Here is a 21,523-nt window from a genome sequence, read left to right on the forward strand (position 1 = left end):
TTATACTTCCTGTGGGGACAGTGACGTGTTTACGGATGTGCTCACGCAGAACTCGCAGCAGTTCCAGAGGTGTTTAGAGACAATGTAGCAATCATTTGGTGAAGGCGGTTGACACCTGCAGCCCAATTAGAAGCATGTTTGTCCCCTCACCTGTAGTGAACCGGACCTCCCTGGACACCAAGCGGAGCTCCACAATGGAGAACTGGGGTAACTCCAACTTGTCAACGCCCGTCACAGCGGTGTCCCCTCCCTGCCAGAAGAATACGATGTCATCTGTGGTGTATCCGTCTGTGTTAAGTAAAGGGCAAAATCAGGAGGGGAGAAGAGAGGGGGGAAGAGAGATAAAGACGTTTCTATTTAAAGTCTGTTAAACAATAACGACTAAAAGTACACATTTTCTACTTGTATATTTCTATGTATGTTCTTACAGTGACTCAGTTGTGGTATCTTAATCCCAAATTAACCCCAAACCAGAATATATAGGTATTACAAAAGTATACCCTCTATTAAAGGACTCAATAAAATATATTTTTTTCTACCCATTTTCTTTTATTTTGGACAAGAGCAATGAAAAACACATAAGATATGCATACAAATGGGCCAACAGCACATATTGTGAGCTATAGTTTAAAAAAAAAAAATTGGTATTCCCTATACATTTCTACGACGGAGCATTAGGGCCACACTTAGAAAAAAAAAACAGAGAGATTTCGAGAATAAAGTCGTAATAATACGAGAATAAAGTCATAATTACGAGATTAAAGTCGTGGTTTCATAAGTGACTTGAGAAGGAGACAACAGCAACGTCCTGCAATAAAATGAGGAATGTGGAGCATCTTGTGAAGCAGTACTTTAGTTTAGGTTTCTCAAATAACGAAATACTTAATCTTTTGGCACATCAGCATCAGATTATCATAAGTATTAGAACTTTGAAAAGGTTGTGCAAGAAACAATGTCTATTATTTCGAAGAAAGAACCAAACGGACTTGGAGGAGATTGTCTCCTTTCTGCAGGGGGAAATGGCTGGTTCTGTCCGACTACAAGGCTATCGTTGGTTACATCTACGAGCTGTTCAAAGGGGATTTGTTGTTTCACAAGAAATGATGAGACTTTTAATCAAGGCTTTGGATCCAGAAGGAGTCGAAGGATAGCCTTGTTGTGGAATCGGAATGAGCTCCCCATTGAAATCAGGAGAGCAGATAGCTTACACATCTTCCGGGGCAGACTGAAAACTCATCTCTTTCGACTCCACTTTGAGCGATAGAATTATTAACAAAGCACTTATATACTAATAAAGGACTGGCTTATCTAAAGCCAGTTGAGTAGCACTTGAAATGTTTTAGCTCTATGAAACATGATGTACTTATATGATCCTGTTTTCTTCAAGTTTGTATCTTCTTGGTCGAATGCACTTATTGTAAGTTGCTTTGGATAAAAGCGTCAGCTAAATGCAATGTAATGTAGTCGTCCAGAACCAGCCATTTCCTCTTGCAGAAAGGAAACAATCTTCTCCAAGCCCGCTTCTCAAGTCACTTATGAAACTACGACTTTAATCTCGTAATTACTTTATTCTCGTAACTATGACTTTATTCTCGTATTATTACGACTTTATTCTCGAAATCTCTCTGTTTTTTTTTTTCTAAGTGTAGCCCTAATACTCCGTCATGTACCCTTTGGCCATGAGTTGCACAGCAGCAATGACAGTGAGATTTGTCAATGTCCACAGCTGTCATTGGGATTACATTATGCTTGGTTGCCAATAATCATATTACCATCACCCTGTATTTACCTGATCACTAATTTAATTATTGAAGATTTCCAATAAGATCAACAATTAATACAAATAATACAACTTGTTGGAATAACATCATTTGTATTACGTCCATGTGTATAATGCGTCATAAACATAGTTCAAATGCATTACAATGATTAATCATAACACATTATCAAGCATTTTATTATGACTGACAAAGTCAAGAATCATACTACACAGAATTGTAACTCATTGCATTTTTTTTGCAGTAATCTTATTTGATTATGATTCCAATAGTAGTTATACATTATAATCTTGTTTCATAATTCATTATGCATTACTTTCCTGAGGTGTAACACAGGTATAATACATCAACAGCTGGTTATTAGCCATTTTTGTGCTCATTGTTTGTTTTAAGTAAAATGAAAAGAATAATAAATCTAAAATGTTGGGGAATAACCAGCATGTATAACATAATATGAAACTTGAACTAATATTCATTATAAAAACAATTAAAGGTTGTTAAAAGGATAACTAGATTATATTGCATTATAAGTATGTTAAATAGATAATAATAGATAGATATTGGCGTCATGGAAAATGCTTCAAAAGACTTTCCAATCGGGATTTTAAATCTTTCTGCTTAAAATAACAAAGAAGAAATCACAGCTTTATAAAATGAATCCTAAAGGTTCATTTTGTATGGCAGTTAGAAGATTGGATGAGATGCGGTTTGAAGAGAAATGCTTCCTCCAGTAGGGCCATGCGGCACTGAAGACGGCACTAAAACAAAAGACCTCTTTGAGTGGAAAACAATCCCACCCAGAACTTAAATCTGCTATCACATGCTCAACTGTCCAGACTCCTGTGGAGCTTTAAATCACTGCATGCATTACTACCTGCATGAATATTTATTAACATGTGTCACTTGGTATGGCGCTCTCACACATTCACAACTGGCAGTGCAATTGAAAGTGACCACAGCAGAAGATTTATGTCAATAGGCCAGTATGCATTCACTGCAGAGCAATTCCTCAGTGCGGGAAGTGTTACTACATTTCACATCTTCCCCCCCTCGTCCAGACCTGGATGGCATTAAACTCACTAAGGGACCAGGATTCATTACCATTAAATCTCCCTCTGAGGTTATAGGCTAAGGAAATGTGACATTGTCCATGAAATTGAAACAGCTGCCTGCCTAATCAATCACAGTGATGGTTAATGTGCATGACTCCCACCAGTGCAGAGCAGAGCACGAGCAGCAACAGCAGATATTCCTGCAACTTTTTAATTCACGGCATATCCATATTTCATTGCCTACTGATGTCCCCGAGGATAAACAATCTGGAACAACGAGAACCACAAATATCTGCTGTATTGAGCAAGAGGGTTGACTGATGGCGTGGTCGATGAAAATGATCACGCAAATACCATTTTAAATTACAACACAAGCACATTTTCCTCCTGGATATTGATGTATCTAAATGAATGCATTCGGAAAAAAAAGACATGAAAAGTCAATTAAATTATATTGTGTGATATCAGGAAAGTTTGCATTTTAACTCATTTTTATGTACATGTACATACCTGATTATTTATTTTACAGATACAGATGCAGACGGCAATATCTGTGCATGTTCCACATTGTTTTTAATTCTTCTAGTTTTCTTTATTTTATTTTTGCATATCAAAGTCAAAGTCAGCTTTATTGTCAAAATGTCTACATGTGTTATACATACAGAAATCTAAAAATAAAGGAGTTACCTGTGGAGAATATACTACTACTCTACGTGTGAAAATAGTTTCCTGTTTTATGTTGAAATAAATCAAGAGTATAATTATATCAACTCTGAATTAAAATGATTTTTAGACACTTTTAGAATCAGGCTTATGTGCTTTCTAGTTGAAAGTTAGTCAAGGCGATTAACAGCACTCTCATATCTGTACGGTAAATATGAAGCTCCAACCAGGAGACGGTTAGCTTAGCTTAGCATAAAGAGTGGAAACAAGGGGAAACAGCTAGCATGGCTCTGCCCAAAGGGAACAATACACACTAGAACCTCCTTCCCTCATTATTAACAGTGTTAGGGAATAGCTAGAGTTAGGTTAGTAAATGACAAAAATATATTTAATGTAATCAGTTACAGTAACTGAGTTACCATTGAAAAGCTCAATTTAACATTCTGTTGCTCTGTTCCAATAGATGACAGGTTAAAACACTTATTAGAAATGTTATCAAGTTACAATAATTCTTTGAAGTTATTGAAATAGTTATTATACTATATTCATAATAATAAGGCAGCAAGCAATCCGTACATTTAAAAAATACACCTTCCCAACACTGATATATACCCATTTGTTTGTCTAATCCAGACTATTTGTTGTTGTGTTGTTATTATTTCCCTTTTTACAAGAAAGCAGATACAATTATTTCCAAAAATCTCCTTCGATCAATGGTGTATGATGATAAATTAGTGCATACTGTGTGTTATTGAACTATTTATTTGGATATCTACATGCTAACCACGTCCTTAATGAATCACTCCTGATTAATCTGGTGCTAAATGACACTTAGCCAATAATTAATTATTAATTCCTTGTCACATTCATATGTGTTGCATGTGCAAATTATTCAGGGAACATTTTTTTGTGGACGGTGGGGTATTTATTCAACATTAGTATGACACGTATGTGATGGTACGGGATAACAGCCATTTTGAGGGTGAAGTAAGGTCCCTAATACAAAAATGCTATCACTTAGCCTTCACCAGTGTCAATGTGCATCAGCAGGCACTGTGATTTCTTCACTATCCCTCAAAACAATCATCAATGGAGATCTCAGACAAATGGTACATATGGGCAAAGATGTGAAATAGCTCACTAATGAACCCTTGAGAATATATCACACAAATGTATTTACAGCAAGAAAGCACTAAGTAGTATATTCGCTTTTAGAGGTAGAAATGTGACAATATTAAAGGGGCTCAATTCTGCAAATTTTCAGGTTTCATAATCGTATTTTGACAAACTTCCTCTGTAGGGAATTTGGGGATTTTAACCTTTGCAGACCATTTACATGCACAGAAACCTATACAAACTACAGGAAAGGGAATCACAATAGGGCCCCCTTTAAGATAACCTGGTACAAACAATGTTCAGGAAATGTGTTTGAAGGTTGCTGTAAGTTTAGTGTTAAAGGGAGTAAAGTAAAAAAATACTCACAGCTTTCAATCTCCAGGGTGCAGTTCTGTTCATCAAGAGGGTACCTCCTCAGATCCATCATGCATGCAGCGGTGGTGGTTATTCTATGAAAAACAGACAGAAACACAGAAAATATTTCAGTTATATTTTAAAGATGTGGATACACACGAGTTGTACGTAATGTTTTCCTACAAGTGAAAGAAATGGTTGAGAGAAAAGTCATGGTGTTTGAGAGATGTACCAGTGGCTGCCAGAACAAGCTTCAAGGGGGCCCCCCAAGGGTGTGTGCTCAGTCCCCTGGCCTTCCATGCTGTAAAGGGATCTGCTCCATCCTACATCCAAGACATGGTCAAACCATACGCTCCAGCATGTGCACTTCGTTCTGCATTGGCCAATCGGCTAGCTACTGCCTCACTCCGAAGTGGATCCAGGTACACGTCAACAAAGACACACCTGTTTGCTATCCTGGCTCCCAAATGGTGGAACGAGCTTCCCACTGATATCAGGACAGCGGAGAGTCTACATATCTTCCGTCGCAAATTGAAGACCCACCTGTTTAGTTTATACCTTGGCGAGGAATCACAAAAAAACAAAAAAACGCACTTAAGATTTGTGCTTATGCACTACCACTTACAATGATATTGCTTGTTTGAAGTAAAGTTATCAGCACTGTTCTTGTTGTCCTTAGTTTGAATCCTATGTAATGTACTTGAACATGTTGCACAATATGATGAACTACCAGTATGTCCATCACTAAATACAGTTGCAGAGTAATTATCTTGTAGCTGCAGCACTCACAGCTAATACTATGTTTCATAATAAAACATAAGTGGGTTTGAATGTATGTAACGGTTTAGTTCAGGGTCATGGGAGCTGGGCAGTGCCTGTGTACTTGTGGAAAACCGTTGCTCTCCTAACTACAAATCTTTTTGAGGGGAGTTTCTGCAGTATTTTTCCTCTTCATGCAGAGACTCTTAAATATGATTTATCCTTCATGTTTCTGTGAGTAGTCTGGAGAAGTATTTCCTTTTATATGGATCACTAACTGCTCAGCATCTGCGGTTTTGTCAATGCACGTTATTTATTGCTCGTTCCAAGATATGCATTTCTGCCAGGTAGCTTTGTAAAATATGTATGCATTGCAGTTTATTAATATCAATAAATCCAGTAGCCCAGGAAAAACAGCTTTGGCTACAAATTACACATGTAGGGGTCTCTGGCATATAACTGAAATATTAACCGCTGCAGCACATTTTAGTAATTACATCTCTGCTGTTTGAACCAGCTGCTATGTGTTCATCATACTAGCTTGCTGCCCTCCTGTGTAAATTAAATACAAAAATAAATTTTCAGCTCATCATCTCGGTGTCAGAAGCCACCGGCACACTCCCCCGAGAACGTGCCAGCGGCTTCTGACACAGGAGCCTGATGATTGTTTTTTTATCTTCACATTTGGTTACATTATCAATCATGTTAAAGCCATATCTTTCTAATGCCGCTTTAGTGTGTGTCTGTCCGTTGATGCAGCAAGCAAGCCTGCACAAGCATCTACAGTATAATTAGTAATACAGTAGATAATAAGCCGTTTGCATTGGAAATATATTGCTTGGGTTTGTAAATTGGTCATGGTGGGTGAACAGAGTGCTGTCGGCGGGTAATTGGAAAACAAAATATGTCCTGCTAAAGCTGATTGGGCCAGATTAACACACAAGCATGTGGGGCCTCTAGCTCCATGATAGCAGAAGGGTGAAGAAAATAATGCATGAACAAAATGTGTCAGGTATTTATGTATTATTCACAATGACACTGAGCTGCATTCTGCTGCACAAGCATTAAGCTGCTCACACTGCATTGTGCTCCGCTCTACTGTACTGCACCCCCCCGCTGCCTCGGCGCTCAGCGTATAGCAGGGCTGCTCCTCACACACTGCGAGGAGGCAACATCCTGCTTTATTACAATAATAGGGGAGGTCACTTGGAAATCATGATTTTCCAGGAAAGAAAACTGCAGAATGTCTTTTCCATAATTAGATGGAGGGAGATTAGGAGCGATTATCGGCAGTTTGATACAAATAGTTAAGAGAGCTACTGTGCAGACAAAGACATACACACAGAAATCTCTAATGTGAAAATGTAATGGTTCTAATTTTAGCAATACATCTGTATGTCTTTATGAAGGTACGATAAGTAAGTACGATAAATACGATAAGTAAGCTACGATAAGTCGATTTATGAAATAGTCGTTCGACAGAAAAATTATCGCAAACCATTTTCATATAATCTGTGGAAGATCTTTTGTGCGAGGAGGTCAGAAAATGTTGTTCTCTGCCTCTCAAATAAGGAGACTTTTGTGTCGATGGGTTTTGGACTGATGAAATAAGACATTTACAAATGTTTTCCTCTGTTTATTAAACCAATACATGAGTTAAAAAGATACATTGAAATAGACGTTTTTCACTATTTCCTCACATTTCATAAACCAAACAAATAAATGATTGATTGAGAAATTAATTCGCAGAATAATTGATAATGACAATAAGCATTAGTTGCACAACTTAACCCTTATTTTACATTAAGAAGTTGATTGAGAAATTAAATGTGTACGCCTAATTATATAAGCCCAGCCCATATGTCTGAAGACCACTGCACTATAGAAACATAGTTCTAACACATTATAACCACAGCCTTTTTACAAATCTACCAAAAGACCTTGGTTCCAAAAAATGAGACGTAAAATCAAAACATGACCAAAAGAAAAGTGTGTGCCATAGTGGCACGCAGTGACAAAATGGAACAAACTAAAATATGGAGAGACAAAAAACCTGCGGTCTGAAACGTAAAGCGGCACAAACTCTGGTATCCTGTGTCATCATACTCGGGAAGACGAGTCCTGACAGACTCAGCTACTGCTGTTAGAGACAGACAGAACCCCTGGCAGCACAGCGCAGCAGTGAAACCTGCAGCAGCTCCGAGTAAGGGACAGGAATGAATATTTCACCCCCTGGCAGAGAGAGGGGGAATAACCTAGGGGGAATAAAGTTGACTTCATATGTGACAGTTAACAAGTCAGGAGAGAATCTTCATTGAGTAGGCACAAGTTGGGACGGCTCACAGCGAGGGCCTGGGATTTGGAAATGTCAGCAGATGTAGGTCAGCACCTTCCTGTCCTTAGAGAGAGCAGCAGCCTCAGACCTGAGCGCTGAACCCCCCCCACTCACTGCTTACTGCTTACTCTACACCATACGGAATATTAGCTGGTTTGTATTGCTTTGTAATTATCACTAAGCATGGACGGATTATGAGAGAATGGGTCTCTTAGCACAGTAATACAAAGGTTTGGTTTTTTATGCATGATTCTTAGTTAATATGAAGCTGTCTTTGGATCTTTTCTGCTGTATATAATATGTGGTCAATGTGTGTCCCTTTGATTGACATTTTGTGTGTGAAGGGCGGGGGAACCCCTAACCCACAGCACCTCATTATCCAGAATCACTGCTGCAAATGTGGCTTGTTAAATGTCATTAAAAATGCTTATGCTAAACCAAAGCTAAGAGCTTACTAGTAGGTGTAGCGTCTGAGGAAGTAAAACACATTTGAATCCACAACAAGGTGCATTCCACTCACTTCTAAAGGCCAGTCTTGTCTTTTCAGACCATGTATCGTGCCAGCATACGTGACGACTAAAAGCAATCTGGAGGAGGATCCCAGAGGCTCAGCACTACAGACAAGAGGCTTTCAGATATATGAGCAATAGTTTTGACACCTACACAGTCTACTCCTGTATCCTTATCTGTGAGGCAGTTTGCTTACCAAAGGATATCATAGTACTACACCATGGTTTAATAAACAGAGGAACACAAGATGGGAAGAAAGAAATCATAATCAGGACAAGGCTTCAATGGTCTTAGGAATCTGCGCTCAATTGTCAGTGTGCTTACGATGAAGTTAGACACTTTCTACTGACACACACTTCTTTTATTGATGGTTCAAATTACTTTGTTGCTACACCCACACACTCTCCTGCACCACTCAGCAGTCTTCAGACCCTTCCTCTACACATGATTCAAAATCTATAGTGTATCTCAAGTTTACAAAAATAAAAAATTGAGCAATGCTTGCAAAAGCAACATTTACTCAAGGAACACGATTGTGGGCAGTTTCCCTGATTTGATTTGAATGTTGGACCTACAGTGCAGTGTCTTAACTCCATTTGATTATCGCAGTTTAAAGTCACTCCTAGGGAAAGGAATTATGGGCAGGCAAATGCACATTCATGAACCATGGTTCAAATTTCCAATCTATCTGATACACGGATGTAAATATGCTCCATTACAACTAAAAGTTCAAAGGTACAACATTTAGTGTCAGAAAAATGTTCTTAAAGATCAAAAATATAAGAGCTTGTTTTGCAACAAATGTCCCAACGGTTTTTCAGCATTTTACTTTTGTGGTGGAGCTAGTTTGAATGACTTGATATGCATTAAAGCAGTTCGATCCAGCGCTACCCTGCCTTGGAGTCAGACCCTTCTAAAGGGGTCAAAAGATACATCTGAGGGAGATGAAGGGTTAACAAGAACATTTATTTTGATCTAAACATTTTGGATGTTTCTTTGTCCTTGTTAAATGATATAAAGGAAGTAGGGTCATATTCTCATAGACTTCTATACAATTGGACTTTTCTTAGAAATAGCCACTGGCTGGAAATTTAGATTTTTGTATTCCCAGATCCACCTTCAATGAGTAACAATTTGGAAAATTCCACAATAAGCACTACTATAAACCGAGTTCATCATGTGACAGTAATTCTTTAATGTGTAGTTTTGATTTGTATTTGTGAAATACTAAATGTTTTTTTTTTTTTTTTTTTTAAATACGACTATACGTAGCATCTATTGTTACGAGCTCAGACACTTAGGAGGTAGGACCCAATTGCACGACCTAGGAGACAGAGGTAAAGTATTTGTAAGATACTTTATTTTTTCATGAACAGCAAAAATGAAAAACAAAAAACGGTCTCTATCACTCTCTAGCTGAGATGACAAAAATGGAGAACAAAAATGAAAACGCACACGTAGTGAGGATCAAACTTTCCATGAACTCAAAAGAGCATAGACCTGACTGTGGCAAGAGACAAGAACAAATAGTCCAGCAGATATGTGAAAGAATTGTGCTTTTGATGATAAAAGCATGACATTTGGCACACTGTTAGAGCATGCCCTAAGGAAGATTTTTGGCTATAGGGCCATCGCAAATTTGGCCATTGGTTGTTATTTTACCAGAAGTTTAGGATCTAGACCACCTAGGATCATGATTCTGGTGGCTAATCCTACATTTTCAAGGATGGGGAATACATTGGTACTATTTACAACATGCTATAATGTAGCTAACTATATGTATCTGGTATTCAGGGAACAAAATACACAGTAAACCATTAACATATTTATTATGGTGAAGTCATACATGTTACATAATATATATGAAATATTACAGGTTTTCGACTAAATTCAGACTTAGTTCTGAAAACACAGTCCACCACAGTGGCAAAGGGCAGTGTACTGAATTGCTAGCTTGACACATTCAGGAGGAGTTCACGACAGATGACTGTCCCACAAGACAGGATGTATGGTGAGAACGCTTTCTGCGCATAATAAAAAAACGTCTTAGCAGCACCAGGTCGTAGCATGTTCACAAGAGTAGCCCCATCAAGGATGAGGCATTAACTGTGTGGTGGGATGCATTCTAAGAAATCAGGTCCTCCAAACAGCCCACCAAGTCTGACTTGGTACCAGTTCTGAGTTTGCCCATTTGTGACAATGATGATGGATATGCCTGGTTTTCAAGTTTATTATATTTCACTTAATTAATCCCAAAAAACTCATCCAGACTTCCATCACGTATCTCAGATACAATGTACAGCCTAGAGAACAGAGAACAGTCATTCTTCAGAGATGAGAGCTGTTGTTGGGACCTGGACTTATCTTGGACTGGAGGCTGGCTGAATAGAGGGAGGTTTTTCCTTTTAATGGGATCTTTGATGGGCTTTTTCTGTTCGACAAGGCGCTCACTGACATACAGTGGAGGAAATAAGTATTTGATCCCTTGCAGATGTTGTAAGTTTGCCCACTTACAAATAAATGAACAGTCTATAATTGTAATGGTAGGTTTAATTTATGAGTGAGAGTAAGAATATCAAAAAGAAAATCCAGTGTATAATGTACATTATATAAAAGATACAATTTGGTATGCATTAAACTGTGGGAAATAAGTATTTGATCCCTTTGCAAAACATGTGTTAGTACTTGGTGGAGAAACCCTTGTTGGACAGCACAGAGGTCAGACACTTCTTGTAGCTGGTCTCCAGGTTTGTGCACATCTCAGGAAGGATTTTGGTCCACTCCTCTCTGAAGATCCTCTCCAAATCCTTAAGGTGTTGAGGCTGATTCTTGGCATCTCAAAACTTCAGCTCCCTCCACAGATTTTCTATGGGATTAAGGTCCGGAGACTAGCTAGGCCCATCCATCACCTAAATGTGCTTCTTCTTTAGCAGCTCCTGTGTTGCCTTGGCCGTATGTTCAGGTGTATTGTCCTGCTGGAAGACCCATCCATGACCCTTTTCAGTGTCCTGGCTGAGGGAAGGAGGCTATTAGCCAAGATGTTACAGTACATGGCCCCGTCCATCCTCTCCTCGATGCAGGGAAGTCGTCCTGTCCCCTTAGCAGAGAAACACCCCAAAATTATAATGTTTCCACCTCCATTTTGGTGTCATCTGACCACATCACCTTCTACCAAGCCTTCTCTTAATCATTCAGATATTTATTGTCAAATTTCAGAAGGGCCTTTCATGTTCTTCTTGAGCAGGGGACCTTGCGGGCGCTGCAGGGTTTGATCCATTATGGTGTAGTGTGTTACCAATAGTTTTCTTGGGTCTGTGCTCCCAGCTGCCTTGAGATCATTAACAAATTCCTCCCTTGTAGTTCTTGGCTGATACCTCACCTTTCTCATGATCATCAATACCCCAAGGGGCGAGATCTTGTGTGGATTCCCAGACCGAGGGTGATTGATTGTTGATTGATGTCCATTTTTTTCCCTTCCATTTCCGAATAATCGCACCAAGAGTTGTCACCTTCTCCCCAAGCTGCTTACAGGTGGTTTTGTAGCCAACCCCAGCCAAGTGCAGGTCTACAATCTTGTCCCTGAGGTCCTTAGACAGCACTTTAGTCTTGCCCATGGTCGAGAGGTTGGAATCTGATAGATTGATTCTGTGGACAGGTGTCTTTTATACAGGTAACAAGTTGATATGAGGGGCACTTTCCTAAAGGAAATGGACTTATGTAACCGGTCTGTGGGAGCCAGAATCCTTGTTTTTTGCAAGGGGATCAAATACTTATATCCCACAGTTAAATGCAAATAATTGTTTATCTTTTATATAATTTCATTTTCTGGTTTTTCTTTTTGATATTCTTACTCTCACTGTTAAAATAAACCTACCATTACAATTATAGACTGTTCATTTCTTTGTAAGTGGGTGAATTTACAAAATCGGCAAGGGATAAAATACTTATTTCCTCCACTGTAGGTGTCATACCCGTCCTGTCCGACTTTCTCAATCTGGTTCAGAGTATCAATGACTGCTGCATCTGCAAGGTCTCTAGTATCCAGTACAAGAAGATATTCACTGCTTATTTCACAGAATGGATTGCCCATGTCTGATGTAGCACCAATTAGTGCTTTAACATCTTGTGCAAATGCCATTTGTGCATGTTTGGTCTGCTCATGGTGCAGGGTGTCAGTCTTCTTTCTCTTCTCAGTGGAGGCTTTAAACTCCCCAACCACACATGCCATCTCGGGGCCAGACACAATCCAGCATCGCAGAGCTGCAGGGTTCTCTGTCAGGCCTACAGCACCACCATCACCTTTCACAGAGGCATTGTTCTGCTTGTGGGCCTGTCAATGACAATAGCAGAGAAGCTGCGTGTCGTCTTCTTCACAGCAAAGTTTCCTTTCAGAAACTGTTGATGGACATCAGGATGGTTATCTTTCAGCACAATCATGTCACGTAGGTGGACTGGTATCCATCCGACATATTGGGTGTGTCCTAGGGAAAGGACCCTTCAGGTCACCCTTGAAAAAGAGATCAATGGTCTCAATGGGATTCACCTGCATAAATAAAGGTTTGAAATGAAATGAAATAAACCAAGGCACAATCTTGGTCAAGGCATTTATGTAGAGTAGGAAGTTGGCCTCTCTTATTGATCGCACATAGATCATCAACTCTATTTCCAGCTGCAGGATGATAGACCAGAAGTGGAACTGGGAACATAACACTGCTCTTGTCCACCCGCTACCCCTCCAGGAGGTCGCCAAGTACCTTGAGTGCTACCATCTCAATGTGAAACCCAACAAACGTCACAATAAAATGATCTTCACTGTGAGTTGCTGGCCAGCTCCACTGGGTTTGTTTTGCCACAGCGTATAGATGTTGATCCAGAGTGATCTGACCAGGATTCAGAATCTCTAATGCCTGACTTACCTCATCGATGGAATGACGAATCATGGCCACATATTTGGCCTGGTCGTAGAAGAGGGGAAGTAGAGAAGTGAGCATCAATTCAGCACACAAAGAGAGCTGCCTTCAAAGCTGGTCACTGCTGGGGACAGATGATGTTTGCAGCCCATGAACTCCCATCCCCAGGTGACTGGGGGTGGAAGAGGAAGGCCACAGGTGGATGGGAAGTTTACTGGACCACATTACCAGGCCTGTTGTGAACTCCTCCGCTGTGGATGCAAAAAGGGTTGCAGTGGACAATGCAAATGTGTCAAGGCAGCAATTCAGTGCAGTGCCCTTTGCCACTGTGGTGGACTGTGTTTTCAGAACTAACTCTGCATTTAATTGAAAACCTGTAATATTTCATATATATTATGTAACATGTATGACTTCACCATAATAAATATGTTAATGGTTTACTGTGTATTTTGTTCCCTGAATACCAGATACATATAGTTAGCTACATTCTAGCATGTTGTAAATAGTACCAATGCATTCCCCATCCTTGAAAATATAGGATTAGCCACCAGAATCAAGATACTAGGTGGTCTAGATCCTAAACTACTGTTAAAATAAAAACCATTGGCGCCATTGGACAAATTTGCGATGGCTCTATAGCCAAAAATCTTCCTTAGGGCATGCACAACAGTGTGCCAAATTTCATGCTTTTATCATCAAAAGCACAATTCTTTCAGATATTTCACATATCTGCTGGACTAAAAGCACTGACCATGGCAAAAGACAAAAACGAACTGACACTGAACACTGGGAGATGGGGGAATTTAAACACAGGGTAACAAGACACAGGTGGGAACAATCAGGGGTGGGGCTGACACTGATGAGCACAGGAGACACAGAAGGGGTGACAGGTGAAAACAATCAGGAAATTAGACACACTAACGGGAAACCAACGACAGACATGAAAACACAGGGGAAAAGACCAGACAATACACTCTGAGGAAAACATGACAAGGAGAAAAGCAAAACACCCACTACCAGACACACAAAACTAAAAACATGACACAACACAAGAATCGTGACAGAACCCCCCCTCAAGGGACGGATTCCAGACGTACGAAAAAAAAAAAATCCAAAAAGGGTGGGTGGAGGGGGGTCCGGAGGACGGGTCCGGGACGACAACCCAGAGGCAAAGCACAGTTCATGATGGGTGTCTCGGGCGGACGACCCAGGGGCAAGGCAGAGTCCATGATGGGTGTCTCGGGCGGACGGCCCAGGGGCAAGGCAGAGTTCATAATGGAGTCCTCGGGCGGACGGCCCAGGACCAAGACAGAGTTCATGACTGAGTCCTCGGGCGGACGGTCCGGGGGCAAGGCAGAGTTCATAGGGAAGTCCTCAGCTGGGGAACTCAGGAGAACGGGCTCTAGGGCGAAAGCCGCTGGGAACTCAGGAGGCCGGGCTCAAGGACGGGCAGGAGCTGGTGGAACCCCTGGCGGGTCAGGCGTAGACGAGACCCTGGACGGAACCTGGGCTGGTGTCAGTGGGACCCACGACGGAGCAAGGTCTGGTGTCGATTGGACCCGAAACAGGACAGGACACAGTGTTGGCAGGAAACTCGGCGGAGCAGGTCTTGGCGGGACTCCCAACGGAACAGGACATGGAGCCAGCAGGACCCCCGACAAAACAGGTGTCGGCTGGACCTCCAACGGCACAGGACATAGGATTGGCAGGACCCCCGTCAGAAGAGTAGTCGGCGGCGCCTCCAACGGCACAGGACATAGGGTTGGCTGGACCCCCGGCAGAGGAGTAGTCGGCGGGGTCTCCAACGGCACAGAACATAGGATTGGCAGGACCCCCGGCAGAAGAGTAGTCGGCGGGGTCTCCAACAGCACAGAGCATAGGATTGGCAGGACCCCCGGCAGAAGGGTAGTCGGCGGGGCCTCTAACGGCGCAGGGCATAGGGTTGGCAGGACCCCCGGCAGAACAGTAGTCGTCGGGGCCTCCAACGGCTCAGGACATAGGGTAGGGACTTGAGAGGGAACTCGAGAGGAGACTTGAGAGGTGACTTGAGAGGTGACTTGAGAGGGAACTCGAGAGGTGACTTGAGAGGGAACTCGAGTGGTGGCTTGAGAGGGAACTCGAGAGGAGACTCGAGAGGGGACTTGAGAGGAGATTTGAGAGGTGACTCGGAGACTTGAGAGGTGACTTGAAAAAGGACTCCAGAGGGAACTTGAGAGGGAACTCGAGAGGAGACTCGAGAGGGGAACTGAGAAGGAACTTGAGAAGGGACTCGAGAGGTGACTTGAGAGGGGACTCGAGAGGGAACTTGAGCGGGGACTCGAGGGGGAAACTGAGTGGTGGTCTGAGAGGGAACTCGAGAGGAGACTCGAGACAGGACTTGAGAGGGAACTTGAGAGGTGACTTGAGAGGTGACTTGAGAGGGCTCTCGAGAGATGACTTGAAAGGGAACTCGAGAGGTGACTTGAGTGGAGACTTGAGAGGGCTCTCGAGAGATGACTTGAAACCCGCTGCTGCAGATACACGCTTTACAACATCAGGAGGATACGTCCCCAGCTGACCCAGACATCAGCGCAGATTCTGGTCCAGGCTCTCGTCATCTCTCGCCTAGACTACTGCAACTCCCTCCTGGCTGGTCTACCTGCATGTGCCATCCGACCTCTGCAGCTCATCCAGAATGCAGCGGCTCGTCTGGTCTTCAACCTTCCCAAATTCTCCCACACCACACCGCTCCTCCGCTCCCTTCACTGGCTTCCAGTAACTGCTAGAATCCACTTCAAGACACTGGTACTTGCGTACCATGCTGCGAATGGATCTGGCCCTTCCTACATCCAGGACATGGTTAAACCGTACACCCCAGCACGTGCACTCCGCTCTGCATCAGCCAAACAGCTCGCTGCACCCGCACTGCGAGGGGGACCCAAGTTCCCGTCAGCAAAAACACGTGGGTTTGCTATCCTGGCTCCAAAATGGTGGAATGAGCTCCCCATTGAAATCAGGACAGCAGATAGCTTACACATCTTCCGACGCAAACTGAAAACTCATCTCTTTAGACTCCACTTCGAGCGATAAAATTACTAACAAAGCACTTATATACTAATAAAGGGCTGGCTTTCTAAATGCCAGTTGAGTAGCACTTGAAATGTTTGGCTCTATGAAACCTGATGTACTTATATGATTCTGTTTTCTTAAAGGTTGTATCTTCCTGGTCGAATGCACTTATTGTAAGTCGCTTTGGATAAAAGCGTCAGCTAAATGCAATGTAATGTAATGTAATGTAAAAAGTGAACTCGAGAGATGACTGGAGAGGGAATTTGAAAAAGACCTTGACAGGGGACTGGAGAGGGAACTTGAAAAGGAACTTGACAGGGGACTCGAGAGGAGACTTGAGACGGTCGGTAAGCCGACAGGGCACAGGAAGTTGGCATCGGCCGAAGAGCCAGTAATGGAGCCGAAACTGGAGTCGGGACCATGGCTACTGGGGCCGGTAGTGAAGCCGGAACCATGGCTGCTGGGGCCGGCACTGGAGCAGTCCGCAGGTGAGGGATCAAACGATTCATCTTTTCAGCTAGCTGTTGCAGCTGTGTAGAGATGTCTTCCTGAATCTCTGCCTGGCGTCTTCTCTGCTCTTGTTTTCTCTGGGTGGCCATACCCAGCTGTTCCTCGTGGTGAAACACTTTTACGCCGTGTGCTGACAGAGCGGCGTGAAGTGTTCTTGGGTCGGCTGGGTCCATAATAGTCAGTTCGTTCTGTTACGAGCTCAGACACTTAGGAGGTAGGACCCAATTGCCCGACTCGGGAGACAGAGGTAAAGTATTTGTAAGATACTTGATCTTTTCATGAACAGCAAAAATGAACAACAAAAAACGGTCTCTATCACTCTCTAGCTGAGATGACAAAAAATGGAGAACAAAAAGGAAAACGCTCACGTAGTGAGGATCAAACTTATCGAGAACTCAAAATAGCATAGACCTGACTGTGGCAAGAGACAAGAGCAAAGCACTGACCATGGCAAAAGCCAATAACGAACTGACACTGAACACTGGGAGACAGGGGAATTTAAACACAGGGTAACAAGACACAGGTGGGAACAATCAGGGGTGGGGCTGAAACTGATTAGCACAGGAGACACAGAAGGAGTGAAAGGTGAAAACAATCAGGAAATTAGACACACCAGGGAAACTAACGACAGACATGAAAACACAGGGGAAAAGACCAGACAATACACAGGGAGGAAAACATGACAAGGAGAAAAGCAAAACACCCACTACCAGACACACAAAACTAAAAGCGTGACACAACACAACAATCGTGACATCTATTCAATAATCCTGTTCATCATACATGTACGTTTCTTAAGTAGGAAAATAAAACAAACCTGGTAAAAAAAAAATACGCGACCTGCTTGGTTTGTCCACAGAAAAAAAACTGCAGGTACAGCGAATGTAGCAGTTATTGCTTAATACAAGATCAGTGGGTAAAATGTGTGGATCTACTTCTGAATCAGAGCTTGTGATTAATCCACAAATTAGTAGACCTGACATTAAAACCTCTAAAAGCAATAAGAATCCAGTAAATAAAGGTTTTTAAAAACCAAGCCAAACATAAGTAGCAGCACATTTCACAGAGAGCGGCTAGGTGCAGCGGGGTGTGTAATGTGATTGTCCACAGTTTGCATCCTATTGTGCTCAACAGCGGCACAGGGGATGGATACAAACAGGAGGTCTTTACAATAAATTGCATTTAAGACAACAAAAAACCTCAAGCGGTCAAACTTGAGAGGCGCTGCATTCAAATGAATTGAACTGAGAACGCAACATCTGTTGTGATAGTTACATATTTTGTTCTCTGAAAAAGGAAATGTCTACACAACCCTTGGGCAAAGTCGAACATTTTCACAAAGTAATTTAATTGCATGCTTACAGGAGGCTTTTAAAGGTCCCAAACACAACATGGCATGTAGATTATTCACTGCTTCTAATTATTGTACACGGCTAAATAAAAATGGTCTGGACGCTGACGCCATCTGGATTTCACCATTACTGCAGTGGGTGATGGGAACCGTAAACCCCTGTTCAGCTTGAAGATGAGATGTTGGAGGAGGCTGGTGTCCCTAGCAACAGCCTTAGCTCTCTGTTTGTATTTCAGGCACTAAGCCAGCAGAGGTGCAAATGCAGGTGTAATTTCACTATGCTTGTGCGGCGCCAGCTTCGCACTTTTGTGGCTCCGAAGGAACCCGGATGTGCATGAGGTACGAACGATGAGCGAAGCAGATGGGCATGATTATTCACGTAAATTAGCACGGTGTCATTTTGGCACCAAATGGTGTAAAAATTCAACCAGTTTTCACCTGCTTTATTTAGTGGAGGCACACGCATTGGAATTTTTCATCTGGTATACATTTAAAATACATTTTAATAATTGATTAATGCCAAATTAGCACAACGTCTTGTTATCTACAATGGTGTGGGGAGGTCCTTCTGTTTGAGTTCAGTAGACATTCAGCAGCAGCAGCAAAAGGGGGAAGACAGAGGGGGATTTGATTGGTCTTTATTGAAGCAGACCCCGATGGTACCTGCTGACGTACTTCTCTGACAAATGATATATATTCATCCCGCTCCAGACCCTTCTCAGGGCTGCTCCAAGATTGCACTTGTACATTGCCAGGCCCATGTGCGATTGGCATGAAGGGTAATGAACAAAAGCTCAAAGATTCATCCAGCAGGCAGACATGTGCAGCACGGTCTTCAGCAGCAGTGAGATTGCATTTCTACAAAGTTGTTAAGAGTCATAAAAGGAAAAAAAAGAAAAACGTTGTGCCGTCAAATCTCTTTTTGTGTCAGCACCAACTCAGTAATTCAGAGTTTCTGAATACTGATTATTGCATTAATAATTCATTACTTCATATGATCTATACACCCTATCACTGCCATTTTATTTTATTTATGGAACAAAACACCTTCCCTGCTCCTCTGCCTCCATCAAACTGCTTTTTTTAACGACTTGGGTTACGAAAAGCAGCGATCCGTTCTGAGCTTGAACAAACCTCGGGACGCTTTCGTACTTTTAGCCGCCCCCGAGGGATTTGGAATGGGTCCCTGTGTGCACATTTGCTGTTGACTGAATTGTCTAGTTTCTCGCAGTGATCTGGGACATTTTGGTAGTGAGTACTTTGAACCTTTTTTTTAGCATTTCTGGGACAATAAATCTTGGGTTTTAATCCACCCCTCTCCTTCTGAAATATTGTTATTGTTTGTCCTGAGTCACACTTTGTAGACTATTTACTTTATACATAAAGCTTTAAAGGCTGTTTTTCTTGCCAAAAATACATCTGTCTAGTTCATTCTTTCGGAGGTTATCAACATTTTCACTTACTGTATAACTGCCACATGACAAAGGCAAATGATAAAGGCAGCAGTTCTCTAATTAAAGTCATTACGAGGCTCTCTGGGTGTTCAGCAGTCTACTCTGGGCAAATATCACTCCTCCTTCCCATAAGTGCTTCCGTTTGCTCTGGTCTCATATTTAAGTGTTTGCTCTTGCTCTAGATTTCCAAATACTAGTGATGCTGTTTGGGGTCACAGAGGGGTAAAGCCTAACCCAGCATGGGTGGATCTTTTCGCTGTATCTCAATATTTTCTCCTGAGACATCATCTCCTTGCATTATTAAATCTTTCGAAAAGTTTAAAAGGACATGAATAATCCATCCATCTCTTCCCTATACCATACCATCCTCTTTTTTTCTGGGGATCTGCCAGCATGCACAGTTAAAACGGCAGAGAAAGTCCCTTTACTATGTTTTCAAGCTATAACTAGTAACGGCAGAGAAAGTCCTTTACTATGTTTTCAAGCTATAACTAGTAACAGCAGAGTCATACTCACGGTTAACCTGACCCGATTTTTCTTCGGACTGCAATATTAACAGAGTGGAGGAAGGGCCTTTAAATGGAGGGTCAAAATAGCTGACTAAATAAGTAATTCTAACCTGTAAAACACTTCACTGTCCGTTCAGACCGCCGGTGACCGTAAGGGACAAACCAACGTCCAACAATTGTTGCTGCAGGACGTGCTACAACTCAAAGTTTAGCTGACCTCATCTTTTTTCAGCGCTCTGATTACTTTGAGAAGCGTCAAACAATCCTTTTTTTTTGTTACGTCGTACATTTAAAAAAAAAGTTCAAACGTGCAGCCATGCATTTAGAATGAACATTTATCACGTGGTGATGAATCCATTTACTCAACAGTACTGATTCTTGAGCTGCACATCTGTCCGTTTGTGCTTAAATTGTGATTTTGATTACAAATAAATGTTTTGGCAACACACATTTTGACACCCATATCATTTTTTTGATTTTAGTAAATGTTAAAAATCTCAAAATACATCTAGTACTAGTACCAGTTTAGGATCACAGAGTACACATACAAACCAAAACAATAAGAAATAAAGTATTGAATTGATTAGCCTCAATCAACAAATGCTGATGGGTACCATAAGAAAATAAACAGCGACTCCAGCGTTCTTACCTCAGCCCGTAGAGGACAGTGCCATCTGGATGCAGTCGGATCATACGGTTCTTCACTGTCACCCCATGAAGAAAGGACTTCTTGTCGTTAAGGAAGTAGGTGTCAGGGAGCCACAGCTGGTCTGCTACACGGTTGTCCAGAGTCAGGTTCAGCTTCATCTCAGTGTAGGCCAGACGCTTATCCCGCCAGCTCTGCTGGAAATACATTGTGATGGTGTAGTCCTGGGGAGAAGGAAAACAAAATCACAATAACTGTTCAGATGAACACAAGGCCATAAGCTAATGAAATAATTGGGCCAAAAGTGCTTTTCTTTGTATCTTATTGTTTGCTTCCAGTGCATGGTTTGACGCATGAACGTAGAAGTTATTACTTCAGCCTTAAAATCACAATTACCAGATGATACACTAAGTCAATGTGCAGAGTTTAAGCTGACATGAAGATGTCGATTCAGTGGTTCACCACAATGTAATTAAATGAAGGACAAAGAGAGGAATAAGCACTTGCGATAAGGCCACCACAGCAATA

General features: G+C 41.9%; 1 protein-coding gene across 1 annotated transcript in view; it reads right to left on the reverse strand.

The window, feature by feature from the left end:
- The window catches only part of gabrb4 (gamma-aminobutyric acid type A receptor subunit beta4), a 73,853-nt gene that overhangs the window by 11,537 nt on the left and 40,793 nt on the right, over window positions 1-21,523 (reverse strand). Inside the window, exons 4-6 of the mRNA XM_079647569.1 lie at window positions 20,999-21,219; window positions 4,976-5,058; window positions 151-288 (exon numbers count right to left, since the gene is read on the reverse strand). Coding sequence (XP_079503695.1) covers window positions 151-288; window positions 4,976-5,058; window positions 20,999-21,219 — 442 coding nt within the window. The remainder of the gene's footprint in view (window positions 1-150; window positions 289-4,975; window positions 5,059-20,998; window positions 21,220-21,523) is intronic.

This window comes from Notothenia rossii, assembly GCF_949606895.1.
Source record: "Notothenia rossii genome assembly, chromosome: 9".
NCBI classification, from domain to species: domain Eukaryota; kingdom Metazoa; phylum Chordata; class Actinopteri; order Perciformes; family Nototheniidae; genus Notothenia; species Notothenia rossii.